A 24,433-nucleotide genomic window follows, 5' to 3' on the forward strand; every position below is an offset into this window, starting at 1 on the left:
GAAGGAAGGAAGGAAGGAAGGAAGGAAGAAAGAAAGAGAAAGAAAGAGAGAGAGAGGAAGGAAGGAAGGGGGGAGGGAAAGAAAGAGAGAGAGAGAGAGAAAGAAAGAAAGAAAGAAAGAAAGAAAGAAAGAAAGAAAGAAAGAAAGAAAGAAAGAAAGAAAGAAAGAGAAAGAAAGAAAGAAAGAAAGAAAGAAAGAAAGAAAGAAAGAAAGAAAGAAAGGAAGGAAGGAAGGAAGGAAGGAAGGAAGGAAGGAAGGAAGGAAGGAAGGAAGGAAGGAAGGAAGGAAGGAAGAAAGGAAGGAAGGAAGAAAGAGAGAGAAAGAAAGAAAAAAGAAAGAAGGAAGGAAAGAAAGAAAGAAAGAAAGAAAGAAAGAAAGAAAGAAAGAAAAGAAAAGAAAGAAAGAAGGAAAGGAAGGAAGGAAGGAAGAAAGAGAGAGAAAGAAAGAAAAAAGAAAGAAGGAAAGAAAGAAACTGGGGCCTAAATAGATGAAACCACTTGCCCAGGGTCACAGAGCTAACACGTCAGATAAGAGATTCTTTATGTTTTATAAATATAAATTTAAATATAGTTTATATTTTCAAGAATATTGTTAGTTATCATTTTCAAACTAAAAGTTTAAAAGAGCATAACACTTTATATTCCTCTATAAATCTATTTTATTATGGATTATAAAATATGATGATCTTACATGTCCTGACTGTATTCAGAAAGTTTTTTGAACATCTTACATTGCTTATTAATTTCATATTTCAATCTCTCAATAAAATATATAGCCCATACTATTTTCTGCATTTTAATATAACAAATAAAGATTTAAAATCTCTGCTATTCATTATGAAGTTTTATATTGCATAAATGTATATTTTCATATTTTTCACAAGTATAAAGCACCATTGACAATTCTCCATTATACTTCCTTCAACATATATAATATATAAGGGGAATCTAGTATAGACTTTTCAAACATAAACAAAATGAACAACAAATCCTAAGCATGACTTGAGCCCTGATTCTGTTACTATTACTGCCCAATCTGGGAGACTGCATCGTCTCTTTGTTAATATGAATCTAAACAGGACTTTTGTCAACTTTAATATATCAAATCTAAAATATTCCATCTCTTCAAAAAGAAGCAAGATTTCATTTTATTTTTTGAGACAGGGTCTTGTTCTGTCACCCAGGCTGGAGTGCGGTGACATGAACACTTGCTCACTGAAGCCTCGACCTCCTGGGCTCCAACAATTCTTCCACTTCAGCCTGCCAAGCAGCTGGGACCACAGGCACATGCCACCATACCCAGCTTTTTTTTTTTTTTTTAATTAGTTGTAGAGATGGGATTTTACCATGTTGCCCAGGCTTGTCTCAAACTCCTGGGGTCAAGCAATACTCCTGTCTTGGCTTCCCAAAGTGCTGGGATTATAGACATGAGCCACTGTACCCAGCTGGAAGCAGGATTTTAGAAATAAGAATGCCACACCTATATGACCCATCCAATCAGTGATTTCATGATGTCTTTATAGAGAGTAACATCTTGGTCCCCAAAACAATACCAGCACTAAATAGATAAGTTTTAGGAAAAAAAAAAAATTAAAATGCTTCAAAATATTTAGGAACTTCTACTTACTATGCAAGCATTTTCATTACCAAATATATTCCAATCAAATGAACATATTCTTACACATACTATATTCATGGAGACATCTTTATTTTATATAGTCATTTATCAAAATAGCAAACATTTTCTCTTGTGTACGCTCACCTGTTCAGAAAAGAGGTCACTGTTATCTTCCAAGTATTTACTGAAAGGGTTGGGTTCATAGACTTCCTCCTCTTGTTTCAGTAATATTCTGGATTTTACAGGTACTGGGCGAATTACTCCAGGCTTAGTCTTCATGAATGTCAAATAAATATTTAAAAAACAAGAAAAAAACTATTAAAATGAACAAAGATGTGTATTGTTAAGTCATTCAATGCTGTTCTCACAGAAAATTTTTTTTTATTTTAAAATGATTTCACAAATGCATAAAAACAGCCTGAAGTCAAATGATTTTACTTAATATAAGTTTAGTTAAAACTTAACTATAACAGCAATCAGTTCATAAAGATCTACTCTTGTAACATTCGAAATGCAAACATGTTCTACCCTTGCTGGTGCATTTGGTCAACAAATATTTCATTTGCTAAATATTTATTGAGAGTCTTCTCTGTGTCAGGCAGCATTCTGGGCATGATAGTATAGATGACTTTGGTATATCCACCAAGCCCATGACAACTTTCTGTTTCTGGAAACTGCTCAACCTCCATGCCCCAAAATCTACAAAGCTGGGCCCCCAGATGCCATGTTCATATTATAAACTGGGCTGGCTTTCTGACCTAAAAGAGTGGAGAATGGGTGGCAAAGAGATTGTCTCTCCCAATAACATGGAACAGGGATTTAAACTGCTCTGCAATAACTGTGGGAGACTGAAATTAAAGTATGTCATGTAGAAGCTACAGGAAAGCCTTAACACAACCTAAAAGGCAAATATGCTGAGATCAAGAAGGCTAGAGCAAAGTGCATGGAGGGGCAGCCCAGAAAGGAGAGACACCAGAGGGCTTTCCAGAATTTACTCCCCAAACATTACAGGGGTCTACATGAATTTCCTGTCCTGAGGTTCTTTCCTTTTCTTTTACACTAGATTCCCTCCACACACACCTTTTTATTTAACTCAACTTTACTTCTGTAACTTGCAATCAAAAGAATTTTAGCTAATACATCAGTCACTCGAGATTCTTAAGCTTGTACCTAGTGTCGATTTGACAAAGAGAGATGGGGGAGAACTCTACTTTGGGGTAATTTCAAACTGATGTTTCACAAACACCAAAATCTTGTTACCCCGTCAAATGTTTTGTTTGCAGAAACATCCCAAACAATAATTTAATAAAATGCTGTGATGCTCTTTCTGTTTAAGCACTTTGCTGCAATCATTCTTCTCAACCCCATTTCCTTTTGGAAAATGGTAAATTAGCTCTTTTCAGTCAATTCTGATGCTCACAAGTTAAGCCTTAAGGCACTACATCTATCTCTCTGCTCTATAAAGCACCTGATATATTTTGAGTCTTGAATAAACGTCGCTCTGAAATACTTTATTCAACAGATATTTGGTCTTTCATGTATTATGACAACTGGGGAAATACAGATTGAAACAAGTCTCTATCTTCCCCAGACTGAGAAATATCTCCCACTTAAGAAACTCTGATTTTTCTCAAGGGGAAGAATGAACAAGTAACATCCAATTGTGCATGAAGTGATGCCATAGATTATACACATGAGAACAATATTCCTCCATTAAGCGCTGCCAAAAAAAAAAAAAAGGTCCAGGCAGTTCCCTATTTCTATAGCCACCTATAATTACAGAGATGCCTGATACCTGGGCCATGATCCAAAGTTGTCCACACCTCTGTCTCTTTTTTTATTTGACTTCTTGCTTCATTTCTTCTTTCTTCTCCTATTCCTGCACTTTCTCCTTCTCTTCTACTCCCTTGTGAGGCAGAAAATAAATGCAACTCCAGGACTCAGGGCTACAAGGCTCTAAAACCAATATGGTACTTTAGGGGTTAAGCTTGATGTCACTATGCAGAAAGATGAAACCAGGGAGAAGAAATCTAACCAGGAGCACTTCAGATGGCAGGATAATCTCTGCCAGAGAAACATGACTGCCTGGGTCCCTTTATTGCAAGCAGGCAGATGTTTGGGGTTATCCTGGCCTAGAGCCTTCCACTCAGATCATCTGTCTTGGGATCAGTCCTTTCCAGGGTGACATCAGAAGACAGACTCTTCTGCTTAGTTGGATATCAGATACATTCAGTATCAGAGTCTATTACTGATGCTTCATATTTTCTTCTCTACCAGTTTTTATGCTCTTTAGTTCTTATGAGTTTCCTGGATTTGATGGTTGTCTCTGACAATTAGACAATGATTTTTCCTCCATTTCCTCCACTCTATCAGATTTTCCACATGTTCTTTTCTTGGACCCTGTGTTCCCAGGTTTGGACTATGTGAAGACTCTGAGTCTTCCTCATTCTGTTTACTTACTTGGTCTTCATATGGTTTCCCTGATTTTTACATTGTATATATTCCCTTTTTCTTTAGTCATGTTCTTTGCTGCTACAGCCTTAATTTATTGTTACCCAGTAACCAATACTTCATAGATATGGAAGCCAACTCTAGGCAAAAGATGACTACACGTAGTTTGCCTTTGATATTGTTCATACTTCTCATCCTATAATCTTTAATCATACCTTTCAAACCCAGCCATCTCTCAGTGTTGGTCCAGTTAAAAATCTAACCTTAGTGTCCCAATTCTGAACCTCATGCACTCTCCACAGACCTTGGTATACTAACAAGTCATCTGCATGGTAGCCTCTGCACCTTCTTCATGCTTTTTCATGTGCTTCAAAACTAGCTTCAAAATCCTTGAGGACCCATTGCAGCTAATGACACTATCATTGTCTCGTAGACACAGGTTTTATATTCTATCAATATAGAATCAAAAACTGAACTCAATATTTTAGATAGATCATCTCATCAATTTCTTATAAATTCTGTGGGGGATTTAAAAGTAATAAGTCAGATGCCAAAGTCATGCAGTTAACATGCGAAGTTAAGGTTTAAATCCATGTTTGGTCCGATCATCATGCCCGTGATGTTTATCACATCTATGCCCGTTCCAGGGAGGAAGAGCAACATCATAGACTAGATAGAAGCTTGAAATCATTATTAAATATCCACCTCTCTGTAACTTATCCTGTCTAATCAACAACAAAGCTCCTGTAATTTTTATATTTTTTATGCCTTTAAAATATATTGTTTCTCTGTTTTATTTCCACTGTCAACTGTCTCATCCTTGATTTTGGCCATTGTTAACTCATTCTGTGCCATTTTACTTTGTTTTCGTCAGCCATCCTAAATACTCTCAGAACATTTAGGACCTAATGTTTTCTAATGTTTTCAGTTCCTGGTGACTATACATATCCACACATCCACACATCCACTCTCTTCACATACACACACACATACACACAGACACACACACCTCTTCACCACCTCCTAAAATACTCCATAATTTGCATGGCCAAGACATCAAATTTCCACTGTGTCTCTGGATTTGGTTAAAAATTGACTCTCATGAAGTAGCATAATACTGTAGAAGGAGAGCAACATGGACATAGATTTTAGTTTTTGCAATGTTGTTAATAAACTGTATTACCTTGGAAAAGCCATTCAACCTGTGTAGAACTTCTGTTGAAGAGTTGTAATTCTAATACATGACTATGTCCTTTAATAATGGGTAATGACACATTTTATTACTTACCTTTCTGACCCCTCAGGAATTATACTACACAGAGTTACAGCAAAAGGCTTATTTCTGCATATTCAAATCCATCATCCAAACAAGGGTCTCAAAGTGCCACTTAGAAAGTCTATAAAACAGCATATGTGAAGCAACTGGCACTGTTGTCATCACACATAAGTCTCTCTTGGAATATTAGTTAACTTCCCCTCGATTATTCCTCATACCTTGTTTCACAATGTCAAATTGTGATGCAATCTACATTTGTAACAAAAAGTTAACTAATGTTCTATCCAATTAAGACATTGTCTGCTAGCACTTTGACCCTTAGAATGAAGGCTGTAAACCAGTATCAGCAACATCTGAGAACCTGTTATGAATGCCAAAGCTCAGTGCTCGACCTAAACCTACTGAATCTGAATCTGCATTTTTACAAATCCCTAAGCAATTCATGTACACATTAAAAGTTGAAAGACACTAGACTTGAACTCAATACATTAAAATATGCTACTCATGTAGAGATAGATCTTTCTTAGTCTATCATTCCAGAGACATCCATTTGGCCTTGTCTTCTGTCTCCAGACTGAAGGAGGGGCTTTAAAACAGACTATGCTGTATTAATTCCTAATCTATATTGCATCTTTGCATGTAGTGATCTTTGCTGATAACTTTGGACTTCAAGTAAAGGTTCTCCTGGACAACTTCTCTAATTCCGAACAATCTAATTTGTTATATCTGTGTCCAAACAAACACAGAGGAAATTAGATTTATCAAGTTTGGAGAGTCTATAAAACTGAACTACTGTTAGATTGTCATTGTTCAGCAATATTACAACTAAACTAGCCTTAAGAGGCCCTTCTTTCATTTTTATCTACTATAGAATCCATAGAATAGTCAGACTCATGACTGATAGACACAAATGACCCTCTAATGATGCCAGATAAAGCAGTTTTGTAATTTTCTTTCCAGCCTATGTGGAAAAATAAAAAAGGTAATGACTCTCATAGCCAGCACAAAGGGCACAAGAAGAAAAATGAGAAGATTCTCCAAATCGAAAATATCAATTCATGAATATACTGAAAATTGATTTACACTGGGTATAGACATTTTTGAAGTGCCTGAAAGACAAAATAACTGTTTTGCAACTCTGAAGCACACCTCTACCAGATGTTCACTGGAGACATTTTGCCAATTAAGATCTAGTCTATGTCAGGAACTATAGTGTCTATAAAGATAAATAAGATATATCCCCTGTTTTCAGAGGCTCACAATCCAGTTGAGGAAATCACAAGATAACCACAGTGTAAGTTGAGTCATGTCACTCATCTCCTATATGATGTCCATCAATTCTACATCAAGTCATGTCAACTCTGCTCTGAAATCTCTCTAATGCCTTACCTTTTTACTGAGAGTAAAGTTCAAAGCCCTTGTAGCGCCTACAAAGCAATGCCCATAAGGGTGCTGTATGACCTGATCTTTCATATCCCTAACCAGCCTCTCTTTTTCCAGTCTTATTTCCCAGTACTGTCCCTTCCACCCCTTCACTCTTTCTACTCTAGTTTATAAACTATGATACTGCCTCCTCCAGGAGTTTGTATTTGCTCTTCCCTTGTCTGGAACTCCCTCATTCCTTCTTTTTCAGTTTAAACATCACCTTGTCAGACATATCTTTTTAATGCGCCATATAAAATAGCAATCTCCATCTCTCTTACCTGCTTTATTTTCTCCACAGCAGTTATCACTACCTGACATCTGTTTGTGTTTATTGTTTTTCTTTCTCCACTAGAATGTAAGTTCTGTGAAACCAGAGATCTTTGGTTTATTCACTCTTATATCTCTAACATCTAGAATGGTGCCTGTACCTGGTTGGTGCTCAATAAAAACTTACAGAATGAATAAGTTAATTGACAGGCAGAAGCTCAGTGTGTTCACTATAATTCAATATGGAGTCAATAAGAGGTGCTGATTCAATAGCAAAGATGTGGAATCAACCCAAATGCCCATCAACGATAGATCAAATGAAGAAAATGTGGTACATATATACCATGGAATACTATGAAGCCATAAGAAGGAATGAGTAATTTGCAGGGACATGAATGGAGCTGGAAGCCATTATCTTCATCCAACTAACACAGGAAGAGAAAACCAAATACTGCATGTTCTCACCATAAGTGGGAGCTGAACAAAGAGAACACATGAACACATGCTAGGGAACAACACACTGGGGCCTGTTGTGGGCAGGGAGGGAAAGCATCATGAAAAAATGCTAATTCACTCTGGGCTTAATATATAAGTGATGGTTTGATAGGTGCAGCAAATCATGATGGCACATTTTTACCTATGTAACAAACCTGCACATCATGCACATGTACCCTGGAACTTAAAATAAATTTTTTTAAAAAGTGGTGCTGACTGACTCCTTCAGGTCATCCATTATTTTTCCTGAATTGGCTAACTTTTTGAGCACAATATAATTCACAAAGAGGGGACTTTGAGGGATAGAAGAGCCATATGGCATTTTTCCAATAGACGATGAGAAGAAGGAAAGTGGGTTGGTGAGTTCCACCCTCAGGAGAAAGAGTAGAAAGCTAAAGTTATCAACTACAGAAAGTCAAGGAAAGAGTCCACTTTAGGGACTTTACAAGATTTTAATCTTCTTCATTTAAAAGAAATTATTGTTTTTCCAAGAAATGGGGAAAGGATTCCCTATTTAATAAATGGTTCTGGGAAAATTGGCTAGCCATAAGTAGAAAGCTGAAACTGGATCCTTTCCTTACTCCTTATACGAAGATTAATTCAAGATGGATTAGAGACTTAAATGTTAGACCTAATACCATAAAAACCCTAGAAGAAAATCTAGGTAGTACCATTCAGGACATAGGCATGGGCAAGGACTTCATGTCTAAAACACCAAAAGCAACGGCAGCAAAAGCCAAAATTGACAAATGGGATCTCATTAAACTAAAGAGCTTCTGCACAGCAAAAGAAACTACCATCAGCGTGAACAGACAACCTACAGAATGGGAGAAAATTTTTGCAATCTACTCATCTGACAAAGGGCTAACTTCCAGACTCTACAAAGAACTCAAACAAATATACAAGAAAAAAACAAACAAACCCATCAAAAAGTGGGGAAAGGATATGAACAGACATTTCTCAAAAGAAGACATTCATACAGCCAACAGACACATGAAAAAATGCTCAGCATCACTCGCCATCAGAGAAATGCAAATCAAAACCACAATGAGATACCATCTCACACCAGTTAGAATGGCAATCATTAAAAAATCAGGAAACAACAGGTGTTGGAGAGGATGTGGAGAAATAGGAACACTTTTACACTGTTGGTGGGATTGTAAACTAGTTCAACCATTATGGAAAACAGTATGGCGATTCCTCAAGGATCTAGAACTAGATGTACCATATGACCCAGCCATCCCACTACTGGGTATATACCCAAAGGATTATAAATCATGCTACTACAAAGACACATGCACACGTATGTTTATTGCGGCACTATTCACAATAGCAAAGACTTGGAATCAACCCAAATGTCCACCAGTGACAGACTGGATTAAGAAAATGTGGCACATATACACCATGGAATACTATGCAGCCATAAAAAAGGATGAGTTTGCGTCCTTTGTAGGGACATGGATGCAGCTGGAAACCATCATTCTTAGCAAACTATCACAAGAACAGAAAACCAAACACCGCATGTTCTCACTCATAGGTGGGATCTGAACAATGAGCTCACTTGGACTCGGGAAGGGGAACATCACACACTGGGGCCTATCATGGGGAGGGGGGAGGGGGGAGGGATTGCACTGGGGAGTTATACCTGATATAAATGATGAATTGATGGGTGCTGACGAGTTGATGGGTGCAGCACACCAACATGGCACATGTATACATATGTAACAAACCTGCACGTTATGCACATGTACCCTAGAACTTAAAGTATAATAAAAAAAAATAAAAAAAAATAAAGTGTCTCCCAAACTACAAAAAAAAAAAAAAAAAAAAAAAAAAAAAAAAAAATTTCCCCCCAAACTAAAAAAAAAAAAAAAAAAAAAAAAAGAAATTATTGTTTTTCTCCCTCTATTCATGGTAATATGCAATAAAACTCTTAATACCAAAAGACAACGATGTCATCTTTTTTAGAGAATTCAAGAGTGGAGGGTGGGGAGGAGAAGAGGATATTGTATGTGATGCTAACATTAGTCTTGAGGACAGAAAAAATTCAAGGGAGTATATGGGTTCCCTGAAGCCCAGTGGCAGGTTTTAATGGGCTATAAGACACTCATCTAAGCCTGCTATTGATTTGTGTTTATAATCTATCAAGTATACACTCATACTTTAACACTGTCACTTGGGGCACTATATAAACAGATACTATTTCCATCCTTTGGAACTTACAATCAGAATTCTATGACAGCAAGTTAGTACAGCCTCTGGGCTAGATACCAAAGGTGAAGATTAACTACCAGCACTGACCTAGAGAATCGATTACCAGTATTTTTAAATAACGGGGTTTTACAGCGAAATCTTTCTTTTTTGGAGAGAGTCTCGCCCTGTCTCCTAGGTGATCTCGAGTCACTGCAAGCTTCGCCTCCCAAGTTCACGCCATTCTCCTGCCTCAGCCTCCAGAGTAGCTGGGACTACAGGCGCCCACCACCACACCCGGCTAATTTTTTTTGTATTTTTAGTAGAGACGGGGTTTCACCATGTTAGCCAGGATGGTCTCGATCTCCTGACCTTGTGATCCACCCGCCTCGGCCTCCCAAAGGGCTGGGACTACAGGCATGGGCCACCGCACCTGGCCAGCAAAATCTTTCTTAAATTAATAACTTCAACTAATACTAATGGACTGATGTTTTTTAATTGCCTTTGACTATAGAAATAAGCTCTAGGGTGGTGTGATAAAGAAAAAAAAGAAATAATGGATAAGGTGCCAGCTTTCAAGAGTTTATTTTGATCTTTCTGGAGAGATAAGATATGTAACAAAACTGCAAGAAAGTAACAAAACAACATACAGCAAATTCTGTGAGTCTGGCTGGAAATTTTACTAATTCGATGGACTCAAAGAGTTTGTGAAAGTGCCATGGTTGTTTTTGACCCATTTGCTGCAGTTTTGTCTTCATTCTCCAGTGCTTTTTTCTTTGCCTTTAGAATTTCCATGGCAAAATACTTTGTGCAAACTCAATACATTCTACCAGGCAAAATTGTGGACATAAGCAATATTCTCTAAATTATTTACCTGATTTACTTATTCAGATAATACATGTTTATAGACTCTAATTCTTGTTTTAAACAAACATTATTATATACTTGAAGCAAATACTTAAGCTATGTTTTCCCCTTAAACAAATATCCTAAATCTCAAAACACTATGGCATAGGGTAAAGCTCCCAAGATTGGAAAAAGCAAAAGAGATTTTTATACCACTTATTACCAAGCAACTATTGACATGGCATTCTAGATATTTAAACTTCAGTTTTTTCATCGGAATAATGGAAATAACAATTCCTGCCATACTAACTCAAAGGTGATTATGAGAACCTAATGAGATAATATGTATGACAAAACTTGGTAAAGAAAAAACAGCATAAAATACATTTGAAAGGAAAAACAGAATATATACTTTGCACTTATAAATATGGCATGTTGATTCTAAATGACCTAGACTATTCACAAAAGTACCTACTTGATGTGTTCCTCCAAAAAATGTTTTATAATGATTACAATAGTTTTATAAAAATAAACATACATAAGACCTCAATAATTATAGGCTGCGTCTCACGGCTCAAGAAGTATTTCATGGAATATACACAATACAGATTGGCCAGACTGAAATATTTCAATGGCTAAATAAAAGATAATAGCATGACTCAAACCTGAGGGGGCGTACCTGATAAATGCTGTGGCACTTAAGTATGTTATGTCAAGGAAAAACTGGTCAAGGAGAAACTGTCTTTGAGCTTGAAGGAGACATCGGTTCTACATAAAAGCTTTCGGGGCTACATTTTCTGAACAACAGAGGCCTTAAGGGCCCTCAGAAAGATGAGTCACGCACCACTAAAGCTGGACGCATCAGCTGGCATTCAGAACTAGGAACAAAGTATTTGCAAGTTTAAGCACTCTTCTTAATAGTGTTCCAGTAAATAGCATCTTGCTTTTACCTGTATATAGCCAGGTGACTTATTTTTAAAATCTGTTGTTTTGTGCTCTCTAGATTAAGTATTCCATCCTGGACAACAGTGAACATTTTGTAACGGCATGAAATTTCAAAAGCAAAAGGCAAATATCATCTAAACCAGGCTCCCCTACTGCCAAAGAAGACCAGGGTTTACCTACCTTGGGGAGCCTAACTTGTGTGTTATCTTATGCAGGGAAAAAGACCCTGCTGGCCTTTGTTAATATCTTTGTGATGATTCAGCTCAACAGCTAGGAAAGCTTTGTAAAGGTTTAACCTAGATCCTAGATATTTCCTTTCCTTTTGCTCCTTTTAATATGCTACAGGAAGCACAATTCACAGCTGTGAAAACTTCAGTACTCTAACTGACCCTACCCAGTCTCCTCTTCAGTAAGTACTCACATTTTCCAGGCAGTGCAAAAACACTAGGCAGAGTCAGACACAGGAGGTACCCAGTGAAAGTAATCCTTCCATAGAGGCCCTGTTTCCAAACTCCTTAATTCATCCTTTCTTATTTTCCTTGAATTATCTAAAATCAATAATAACAATTCCTTTTCTTAAGCTACACAAAGCAAGGATGAACACTGATGCTGGTGATCCTAGATAATCTATTTAACTCCGTAAGCCTCTGTCTCTTTTTCTGCAAAAATGGCTGCACATATTATCTCTTCATCATTTCACAGATTTTATGTGCAAAAATAACCTCTCCCTGTCTATAGGAGTATACTGACGACTCCACATTTTATGATATGTGAGCCTTACAATAATCTTTTCAGGTTGACAGAGTCATTATTCCAATCTCCAGTGAATAGGTGGGAATTTCTGATATTTTCATCTCTAATTTCCTTTCCAGTTCTGATCAACTGCAGTGCAGTTTAATAGGAGAAGCTAAGACTGGTGAACTAGCTTCACATGGGCTTCCAAAACAGTCTCCCAAGCCCAACTCTAAATCATTTGGCTTCCAGAGTAAACAACGGAAATATTTTAAGAGTAAGGGTCATGGCTCTATTTCTTCTTTCCCTTTGAATTCTGAATTGGTACACTTGCAATAAAAGCAAGCAAACAAATCAGCCAAGTTAAAAATTTGAAAGCATGAAAAAATGATATATCTTTAAAAAGTTAAATCTCAAAAGCAATTTGAGAATTGCATTAAGCTTGTGGTACCATAGCAATTTGTCATATATTTTCTCTTCAACACATGTACTACATTTACCTCCTAAAATAGGAGTCAATTTTAACTATTTACTGTTGGTTTTACACCAAACAAATATTTGTTTATATAATTTAACTATAAAATATCATATATTTCCAATAACTTTGTTTTTATGTGTTATATATGCATACATATTTACTCATATAAACAAAGATGTGTAGATATAAACAATCAGAATTACCTCATATGTCATCTATATGTGTATGTATATTATAAACACATACATATATAAAAATATAAATATATATCTCAAAGTTTTGTTTATCAAAGGCATTCTTATTTACTCATATTATTCAGAACTGAAAGAGTTCATGATGGCAAATATTGAAAATTCATTCATAAAAATGAAAAAATTATAACTTTATAGTGTTACTTAAGTGTAAAAATATTCTAAACCCTTAGTGAAGTACATGCCCTGTAACATGTCTTACATACAATCATTTTCCACTATTTATTCCACTCTCAGGTAGTATTAATATAAACACAGGGTTAATGTCATGAAATAGAAACCAAAGTTATTGAATTAAATAATTATATCAGTACGAGACATGTTCATTTTTTTAATATGATATGCTTGCTTGATAATAATCCCTTCACAAACCTACCTATATCTCAAGGGCATTTTGAGATTAAAACTTAATTTAAAACTTGGTTAAGAAATGCCTTGAATGCCTTAGAGAAAAAGACTTAAGTAAATGAAAGAAAATTATTATAAAAGTCATTCAAAGCAATGCTTTGTAGTTTTGCCCCTAGAGAAAACAAACAACAGGATTATTTTATTGGGCAAAAAGTAAGTGTGTTTTAATTACATTCACAAAGAGTTGTTTTACTATATCTCATTTTATAAAATCATCATATATATATACATGTATGTGTATATATATATATTTGCCACTTTGAAATAATTTCTTAAAGTATTAAACCAAGAACTTATATGTATGTAAAATACACACTTACGCATGTATATATAGTCCACCAACATCTAAAATCTGTATTTTATATACTATACTGAGTGAAACTATATATGACAATGTGTAAGACATTCTTTATTTCCATAATTACTCTAAATAAGCAAATATATCATTTTAAATATTAAAATAATTATAGTAATATTTCCATATATAAAGTGGGAAGTCATTCAACCTCATTATGTTATTGCAGTGCTTGTTTCCATGGCAACTCCTTCAACTTCACTATGTTAGTAACCATCAATTCACAGCCCTGGAAGGGCTTGGAAAGTTTGCAATAGAATGCTCTCACTGTTCAATTAAGAAATTGAAATCCAGACTCCCAGACTTTTGCTTACCCACTGTCAGCCAGCTAGTTAATGTCAGAGCAGGAAGTATAAGGTGGGTCTTCTGATACTCATCCCAGATTCTTTCAAGTATACTATATTGCCCCCTGCCCCCCAGTGTTCTAAACCAACTGAAACTAATGCACACACACATTCAAACACATGCCATATACACACTATATGTATAAACAGCAGTATACCCAATGGGATTGATTGAATCAGGCTATTTTAAAAGTCAACCAATGCTTTTTATGATTTCTCAGTATTACAAATAAATATATTGTAATTATTTTTATTGGCATAATAATGACAGGACGATTTGCTGGCTGTGGCTACAGGACACCAAAACAATTTCTTTAAAAGAGGAATATCAGTTAATGTTTCAAACTGTTTTACTAGAAAATTCCATTAATTTTAGTGAAGATATCTATTATTCAGGAATTTACAGTTTTAGACAATAAACATCCAAAGATATTAAGAAAATCTTTGACCAGTGATATATAGGAAATTTATTTCATGACTTCAATTTGTTAACCACTGTAAGAATAAGAAAAACAAAATGCTATAAGAGAAAACAATTCTCCCATTTAATCAAATTTTATCTTCAAATAACAGATTCTAGAGTCCGGATCTGTGCTGCCCAATGTAGTCACTAGCCCCACTCTTGAGCTCTTATAACTAGGCAGAATTGAGATTTGCTGTAAATGTAAATTATGTAATAGTTCAAAGACTCTTCCCCAAAACAGTAATGTAAAAACATCTCGATTTTTATACTGTTTATTCATTGAAATGATATTTATATAACATTAAGTAAAATATTTTATGAAAATTAACATTACTCGTTCCATTTTACTTTTTTAATGTGGCTACTAGAAGTTTTAAATTACATATGTGGCTTACATTTGTCATTCATGTTGTATTTCTATTGCTCAGCACTGATCTAGGCCATTTGCATGCTAATTCTTCTGTGTGAAATATCTATTTCTTAAATCCAAAAACAATCCTACTCAATCATGACCTTCTCCTTAAACTCTTTTTGGATCTTTTCCTTTAAAGAGTGAGCTCTCTTCTTTAAATTCTAATGACATCTTTCACCTGACCTCACAATCTCTTCTAATGCCTCTACTTGGATATAAGTTACTAGCAAGTAAAGTATATGTATAGTTTTACATATGTTTGTCACCTGCAAAACAACCACCATGGAGCTTTTGGAAAGTATCGGTAAAATTTTATTAGACAAATAAGTGAATAAAAATATATGTAGTAAATGTATTCTTTTTTTCACTTTTACTCAAGTAAAGCTCTCTTGAGAGATCAGAATTTGCAGAAGTAGATCTGTGACTTAGAAGATACATACCAGCTGACTCTCAGATACTGTAGAAGATGGTGAGGAGAGATTTGCCTGCAAAACATAAATATGGTGTTTATTTAGTGAAACTCATAATTTATTAAAATATTTATGTGTTTAAGTATTTTGAAGTTTGTTCAGTATTAAAGAATTTTATGTCCATGATAAGATTTTGAAAAGTATAAAGGAAAAGGAAAAATATCATTATACCACCAAAGAAATGATTTTTAATATTTTTGGTATATTGCCATAAATAATTGTCCTATGTATTTTTATTCAGCCCACATAATAGTGAATATGATGTTTATATGCTGCTTTTCCTTCTCATTTTCTTAACATAAGCACTATAACATGACATCAAAAATTCTTCAAGGTTATATAACATTTCATTCTTTGTATACTTCACATTTTAATCAAACATACCAGCATCATTGCTATTTCTATTTATTTAAAGCAAATTGAAACAAATAACATATATTTCTTGAAAGTATTGTTATATAAAAAGTAAAGCATAACAAAGTTTTTATGATTTGAGAATAAAAATGACTTGGTTTTTAGAACTGTTTAAAGAGCAGATTAATATTGTTTCTTTGTCATTGCCTCCTGTATTTCAACCCTTTCATCTGGATTTAGTTTCTTTCATTTTTAAAAATGTTATCTCATTGTCATAAGAACATTTAACATGAAATCTGTAGTCTGAACAAGTGTGTAAGTGCACAATACAGTATTGTTGGCTGTAGGTGCAATGTCATATGGCAGATCTCTAGAACTTATTTATCTTATTTAACTGAAACTTCATGTTGATTAGTAACTTCCCATTTCCCCCTGCTCCCTAGTTTCCTTCTTACTAAAGTAAAGGTTTTGGTGGTGTTTTCAGATCTTACTGTCTTGGATGTTGTCTGAAAATGTTTTTTATCATGTTCTCCTTCTTAAGTGAGAGTCCAGCTGATCACACAATTCCAGGGTAATAGTGGTAATAGCATTTCTGTCTTTTGCAGGTGCTGTGCCACAGACTCTGGCTTTTGTTTTTGTTGGCCTAAATGTTATAACTTGGAGGATCAACTGTCTTCAAATTTGGTTAACATTTAAAGTTTATCTCCGTGACATTCTGTAATTTCACTCTGATGTGCCTTGGTATAGATTTCTTTTTATTGTTTTTTGGGGGTCTTGTTATGTTCCTTTATTCTCAGCATGCATATCTTCTGAAAAATCCTATATGACTATCTCTTCAAATGCTGCCATTCTCCCATTTTATCTAATCTCTTGTTATTGAGCTTCTATTAAATATAGTAATGTGCCACACAATGATGTTTCAATTGATGATGGACCTCATATATGACAGGGTTCCCATAAGATTATAATGGAGCTAAAACTATTCCTGTCACCTAGTAATGTCTTAATGATCTTGACTCTGTGTAGGCCTAAGCTAATGTGTATGTTTGTGTCTTAGTGTTTAACAAAAAAAGCTTGAAGAGTATGATCAATAAAAAGTAAAAATTTGAAATAGAAAAAATTTATAGAATAAGGGTGTAAAAAATATTTTTGTACAGCTGTATAATGCATTTGTGTTTCAAGCCACATGTTGCTACAAAAGAATCAAAAAGTTTTAAAAACTAAGAAGCTTATAAAGTAAAAAATCTACAGTAAGCTAAGGTTTATTGTTGAAGAAAGAAAAAACATAAAGTTAATGTAGTGTACAGTGTTGTCTACAGTAGTGTACAATAATAACCTTAGTTCTTCACATTCAGTCACCACTAACTCATTGATTCACCCAGAGAAACCTCCAGTCCTGCAGACCCTATTCATGGCAAGCGCACTATACAGATACACAACTTTTTATCTTTTACGCTGTATTTTTACCATGCCTTTTCTATGTTTAGATATATAAATACCATTGTGTTACAATTGCCCACAGTATTCAATACAGTAACGTGCTGCATAGGTTTGTAGCCTAGCAGCAATATGCTAAACCATATAGCCTAGGTGTGTAGTGGGCTATACCATTTAGGTTCATCTATATACTTTTTTTTAAAATTTGAGACGGAGTCTCCCTCTGTCACCAGGCTGGAGTGCAGCAGCACAATTGGCTCACTGCAATCTATGCCTCTCGGTTTCAAGTGGTTCCCCTGCCTCAGCCTCCGGAATAGCTGGGACTACAGGTACGTGCCACCAAACCTGGCTAATTTTTTGTATTTTTTTTAGTAGAGACAGGGTTTCACCATGTTGGCCAAGATGGTCTCAGTATATACACTTTGATGCTCACGTAATGATGAAATCACCTAGTGATGTGTTTTTCAGACCATCTCTCCACAGTTAAGTGAAACATGACTATATTTTGGGCCTTCTGAAATCCTCTCCCATTTATCTCAAACTCGTTTTTATATTTTTGTCTCTTTATACTGTATTCTGGATGATTTTTGCATATAAGCCTGACAGTTAACTTATTTTTCTTTAACTGCATATTAGTATGTTTAACATGACAGTTGAAATTAATGTCTGAATAATTGACTTTTCACTTCTAGAAGGTCTACCTGGGTCTTCTTCAAATCTTGTCTTATAATATCTGTAACTCATTGTAACGTTTAACATTTTAAATATATTTCTATGATAGTTTTCCAGATTTGTTATAGTCCCCCCTCATTAAATACCATGTTGCTTATATTTGCTGATTCTCCCTCATGTCTCTCCCTCATGATGTTCTTTAGTTATTTTGTGTGCTTTTTAATTTTCTCTTTTGAGTAATTTTGGTAATTTGGATTTCTTTAGATATCCAAGAAGCCCTGGTTGGGAAACCATCCCTGCAGTACCTTTGCCCTCATCGGGGCCATAGGAATTGCACAGGTTCTGGACCAGTTACCATTTTATTGCTTCATCCTGATTTTCCTATATCTCAAGGTGGCAGATCCCCCACATTATCACATAATCCCCACATTATCATAGGTTTGGAGTCCCATTTTCTCATGGGTGACTTTTTCTTATCACCCAAGAATGTAGAGTAGGGGTTATTTTTTAAATTATCTTTTTTCTCTTTCATGCTTCATAGTCAATATGGCCTTGTAGGTTGTAGAATTATGCAATAGATTCCCACATATGTCTCAAACTTGTTACACAGTGAAAGTTACAACCTAAGCTCCTGGGTCCTGGCATCTAGGGTCTGATGTACACACGTTCTACAACAACTTTAGGTTCTTTTTAGTATTCTAACTTTGATATGGTCAGGCTCTGTGTCCCCACCCAAATCTTATCTTGAATTATAATCTGCATAATCCCCACATGTTGAGGGCAGGAACTGGTGGGAGGTGATTGGATCACGGGGGCAGTTCCCCAATGCGAATCTCATGATGGAGAGTGAGTTCTCGCAAAAGCTGATGGTTTTATAAGGGGTTCTTTGCCCTTTGCCTACACTTCTCTCTCCTGCCACCATGTGAAGAAAGTCCTTGCTTCTCCTTTGCTTTCTCCCATGATTGTAAGTTTCCTGAGGCTTCCCCAGCCATGAAGAACTGTGAGTCAATTAAACCTCTTTCCTTTATAAATTACCCAGTCTCAGGTAGTTCTTTATAGCAGTATGAAAATGGACTAATGCAAACTTGGAAGTCCCACTTCATTTATGGCATCCAGGGATTAGTTATGTTTTATCAAGCACTTCTGCATTTACATGGGAGGCTAAACTTTCATAGCAGCCTAACCTTCCATTTCGACAGGAACCGGTCAGCATACAGATGAATAATTATAAATATGCTTGGTTAAAGTACAATAAGTTATGTTCCTAAAATATTTCTATTTTTGAAATTGCAAATATTTCAGAGCTTATTTTGATGTATCATTGCTTTAATCTCTGAGAGATCAACAATAACTGAAAACTGAAAGCCTCATGGTTCCATGTTATCAACAAGTAGGAATCACCAAACGATGAGGCACATGAGGCCCTTTGTACACAGCGTCTAACGTTGTTTGTTTTCTGCGTTTTGACTCATGCCATTCTTACAGGTGCCACTGCTTGCTGCCATTCCTGGCTGCTTGGTGGCAGTAGGGTATCTTGGCTAAGTGCTCCCCTTACCTAATTGCTGTGGGCCAGGCTAGTGTGCACTGAGGTTTAGGAAAATCACCCTTCAGAATATCCATCATGGTGTTTTTGTCAGTTCACCTAAGGTTTCATTAAACCTCATAATCGAATACAGGTAATAATAATGATTTCTTCTAAAATATTAGGTTTTTTACCATTTAACAATTTTTTCTTAGTGCACTAATGAAGGCATTCTCTATAGATCCCCTAAGTTAAATGAATAGCTTCTGTGAAATATGCTGAATTAAATGCATCATAACTGAAAAAAATGGTTAAATCTTTACCTCAATCATTACAGGAAAGAAGTTACATATTCACAATAAAGTAGTCATACAATTTGTATTACTAATATTTTTCAGTATATTGTACTAAATAATACCAAATTATTATCATAGGCAAAAGAGAGAAAAGGCTCAAAAATATTAATTAAATTAGGAAAACATCTAAATATCTTTTTATCGAGTCTCTGTAAGTTCCCCAAATTCCCTCACTGGGAATCATGACATAATAATAAGATGCTTTAGACACCCCCAGACATTTTTATTTCATCCAGTATTATGAACTCCGTATCACTGCTATCAGAAACTTCCCAGAGAAAGTGCAAAATTAAATGCAAACCACGAAGTGGAGTGGATATGCATAATACTAATACAGATTTGTCCTTAGCAAAGAGGAAGAATAGTGACTTATATGTTTTATCACTAAAGTAACCGAGTTTTTTCAATGAAACCAATTACGTCCAATCTTTTGAGAAGCCACCCTGTGCATGTCTAATGCAGGTTAATGCTGTTTGTTAGAAGTTATAGCTATAATTATGTCATTAATATTGTAGCAATTATTTTCCAAAATGTGAAGAGAGATTGTGTGGTGAACTAAGCAGGTGATGGGAAAAGATTGCTACATTTGAACACCTGCATCACCTGAATAAAGGTGGAGAAGAAATTTGAAATACCTAAAAATAATTTGAATTGGATTTGAACAACGTTAAAATTTTGGTCATTCATATCTCTCCAGGTTAACACTAACTGGGAAGAGTAACATTTGAGGTAAGTATAAGAATGGCTCTTGTGTGAAATAAAAATTTATAATCTATATTCTTCAGCCTTTGACATTGTTTTAATCATAGAAGAAAAAATAATGAAAGAAAGAAAGAGATGGGCTTTAGCCATTACTGTATCCTTAAAAACAAAAAACAAAAAAACTTAAAAAACTAACAGAACAGTCAAAAAAATAATGAAGGCAAATAAATTTTATTTCAAAAAATCAATTTAAGAATTAAGTTATATGGAAACTAAAAGAATTAGAGACTAAGTAAAGGTAAGGATTTGAAATTCATTGAAAGATAAATTCCTACACAAGACACCACTTGTCCCAAGCCAGCTTTGGAGAAACATTTTCATCTCCCAAAGACTTGATGTCAAAGGCACACAAAGAGCAGCCAAGCTCCTTATTCATCATCTAGATTTCTCATTCCTTGCAATCTGCACCATTTCACATTCGTGACAGGTGTCTTTTGGTCGACATCACTCTAACAGACACCATCTTGGGGGCCTGGGGGAAAAATCAAGCTGGATTCAATAAAAAGTGTCAAACAATTGCCTTTTCTTTCTGTATTCTGGTACTCTACTTTTAGCATGCTTTTTTCCCTTTCAGTAGTCATGTCCCTTCTACCTGAATATAATGTCAGATTTGATACCATTAAGATGCTTCTTTTCCCTTTTTCTCTGTTGGCTCTAACTGTCCTGAATCTTCCTTTCTCAAAGCTCAGAGAGCTCTAATCAGTGATAACATGCTAATTGAATTACGTTATTTCTACCAGTCAAGACTAATGTATGGTTAAGCAGAAAGACAACACTCAAAATACGAATTGGGCAGTTAGTTATTACTGAGTGCTAAGCTTAACATTGAGGACATATAAAATTATAAAATGATAAAGACACTGTTTTACTCTTAACCTAGAGAGTGTTCCTATTATTTGTACATAAGGCACTACTCAAAAAAATGAATCCATGTTGAAAATCCATGTCGAAAATATATCAAAGGCCATTTGATATATTATGACACATCGTGCCTTTCTTACTTTGAACTGCTTATTCTTACTATCTATAGAACTTACCCTGTCTAAGAGTCGGAGGTTGCAGTGAGTCAAGATCGCGCCACTGTACTCCAGCCTGGCAACAGAGAGAAACTCCGTCTCAAGAAAAAAAGAATTTACCCTGTCTAAATATCTCACTAAAGACCATTTTCTAAGTTAGTAATATATCTCCCATAATATCTAATATATATAAGGAGTAGATATAGAAATTTTTTTAAAGTTTGATTCTTTAAGATAGGGAATGATGATTCTAACTTGTCATGAACATAGTTGGTAGACAGAACAAGTGGGCGTAGGTGACCAGTGAAAGTCATAGTTTATATGTGCAAATAGGGAAATAAAAGATCAGATCAAGGGGAAGTTTGTCTGAAATAAGGCACCTTCCCATTTGATGAAATCTAAAATGGCAAGGAAAAGGATACAAGGCAGAAGGTTGTCTCATTCACTCTTCTCTGCCTCCTCATCTAGCAGAATGCAGAAGACTATCTTCCATTTCCTCCTTAACCCTATCATACATACATATACTGCAGAAATATTTCTGAACAATTAGAAAAGGAAATAAGTAATTATCAGTCAAGTGGAATTTCTTGCTTAAATTGTTCCCAATTCTTCCTATAACTCATCAAATCTCTGGCCTCATCCTACAGCGAAGCAGATCTGGAACTGATTTGGATTAATTCACCTCTCGTCTTAAGATCTATGACTGCATTATTGCACATCACCTCTGAAACACTCCAGCATAGCAACGTTTCCAAGCATAGCAACAAGAAGAGTGTGTGAGCTGGTGAAATTGGAGATGACCTTGATTTGAATATCTGTATATATAGTGGAAAATATTATTAATAAAGTTTGACACATTTTTCAATATATTCTGATATTTTGGAAGGAATATATTTCCATTGTAATGATATTTTTCTGTCTCTCAAGCTCATTAAAATGAGATCTTACCTGTATGCTATCTAATATTTAATTACTCCATCTCAGATATTTCCTCTGCACTTAAAAGTAATTTATAAAATGGAGAGGATTTATAAAATAAGTTGTTATCAATAGAATGTGATTCCAACTAAGAGTTTTTGATGCATTAGTAATAGGACCAAATACTACCCTATTTTCAGAGGTTGTTCTTTATTAAGAAAGCATACTATGGTTTTGAATTATATAAATGTGACAAATTTATACTGGTAGTTAATAAAAAATAATAAACATTTAGAAGGTAACATATAATGCAAAGACAAAAAATTCCCTCTACAAAGTTCATAGAATGAAAATAGAATGAAATCGAATTTTAATAGATAATTCATCCCTGAGGGCTGGAGCAAGATGGTAGAATAGAAACTTACAGTGTTCTTACCTCCCACAGGAATGCCACATTTTAGCAGCTATCTACACACAGAAAACAACCCTCTCAAGAACCAAATCTGGTGAGCAATCATATACCTAGTTTTAACTTCATATTGCTGAAAGAGGCATTGAAGGGGGTTGGAGAGACAGTACTGAATTGTTGATGCCACCCTTCCCCCCAACTCCCCAGTAGTGACCATGCAGCACAGAGAATCTGTGCACTTGGGAAAAGGAGAGCACAGCAACTGGGGGACATTACATTGAACTCAGTGCTGCCTTTTAATAGCAGAAAGCAAAACTATGCTGGGCTCAGCCAGTGCCCACAGATGGAGAGAGCATTTGGAGTAGGCCTACCCAGACAGGAACTGCCCATCCCAGCAGTTAGAAGTTGACTTTCTTGGCAAGGCTCACCACCACGGGCAAAAGTGCTCTGGGATTCTAGGCAAACTTGAAAGTCTAGGAAATAAGGACTGCAATTCCTAGGCAACTCCTAGTACTGCACTGAGTTCAGAGCCAGTAGACCAGGGTGGCACATGACCTAGGGAGATACCAACTGGCATGGCCAAGGGAGTTCATGTGCTATTTCTTCCCCAACTCCACACAGTGCTGCTCGCAGCAACAAAAGTGACTCCTTGCTTCTGCTTAAGGAGAGGAGAATGAAGAGTAAAGAGTGGAGATCATCTCATCCACAGATGGATTGAGTACCAAGCAGAGCTCTGATGCCCCCATTACAGGCTCTAGCTCATGATGTTCCTAGGCATATCCTGGGCAAAAAGAGAACCCACTGCCTTGAAGGGAAAGACTAGTCCTGGCAGGACTCATCACTTGCTGACTAAAGAGCTGTTGGGTACTGAATAACCAGCAGTGATACCCAGGTAGTACACCATGGGCCTTGGGCTCTGAGATGGGCTGACTGCAGGTGTGACCCATCACATTCCCAGTTGTTGTGGATACAGTGACAGACTCCTTCTGTCTGAGAAAAGCATAGGGAAAAGTAAAGGGAACTTTGTCTTGCACCTTAGGTACCAGCTTGACCACAGGGAGGTAGAGCAACAAACAGGCTCTTGGGGTCCCTGAATCTAGGCATAGGCTCTTAGACATCATTTCTGGACCAGCCCTGGGCTGGAAGGGAGCCCACTGCCCTGAAGAGTGAGTCCCCAGCCTGGAAGCATTTCCCACAAGCTGACTAAAGAGCCCTTGGGCTTTTAGTGAACATCAGTGGTGGCCTGGCAGACTGCCACCCCTGCCCATGTGCTGGTGGTGCTGGTGGCCACAGGGAGAGGCTCCTCTGCCTGTGGAAAGGGGACGGAAAAACAGAAAGAACTTCGTATTGTGACTTGAGTGCTAGCTTAGCTTCAGAGAAATAGAACTTCAGGTAAATTTCTAAGGTTTTTGACTCTAAACCCTGCCTCCCAGACAGCATCCATGGAACTGCAGAGGGCCTGTGGGAACTTGCCACAGGGGTGCATGCATCTCACCCCCAGTTCCAGGCAGCTCAGTACAGAAAGAGAGACTTTATTTCTCTGGGGGAAAGTAAGGGAATAA

The 24,433-nt window shown here is 36.1% G+C and overlaps 1 protein-coding gene across 1 annotated transcript in view; it reads right to left on the minus strand.

Moving 5' to 3' along the window:
* MLIP (muscular LMNA interacting protein) overlaps positions 1 to 24,433 on the minus strand; it is a 202,831-nt gene that overhangs the window by 16,871 nt on the left and 161,527 nt on the right. The window contains exons 10-11 of the mRNA XM_023222970.3: positions 15,396 to 15,440; positions 1,762 to 1,890 (exon numbers count right to left, since the gene is read on the minus strand). Of these exons, the coding sequence (XP_023078738.2) occupies positions 1,762 to 1,890; positions 15,396 to 15,440 (174 nt within the window). The remainder of the gene's footprint in view (positions 1 to 1,761; positions 1,891 to 15,395; positions 15,441 to 24,433) is intronic.

The sequence above is a fragment of the Piliocolobus tephrosceles genome, chromosome 5 (assembly GCF_002776525.5).
Source record: "Piliocolobus tephrosceles isolate RC106 chromosome 5, ASM277652v3, whole genome shotgun sequence".
Classification (NCBI taxonomy): domain Eukaryota; kingdom Metazoa; phylum Chordata; class Mammalia; order Primates; family Cercopithecidae; genus Piliocolobus; species Piliocolobus tephrosceles.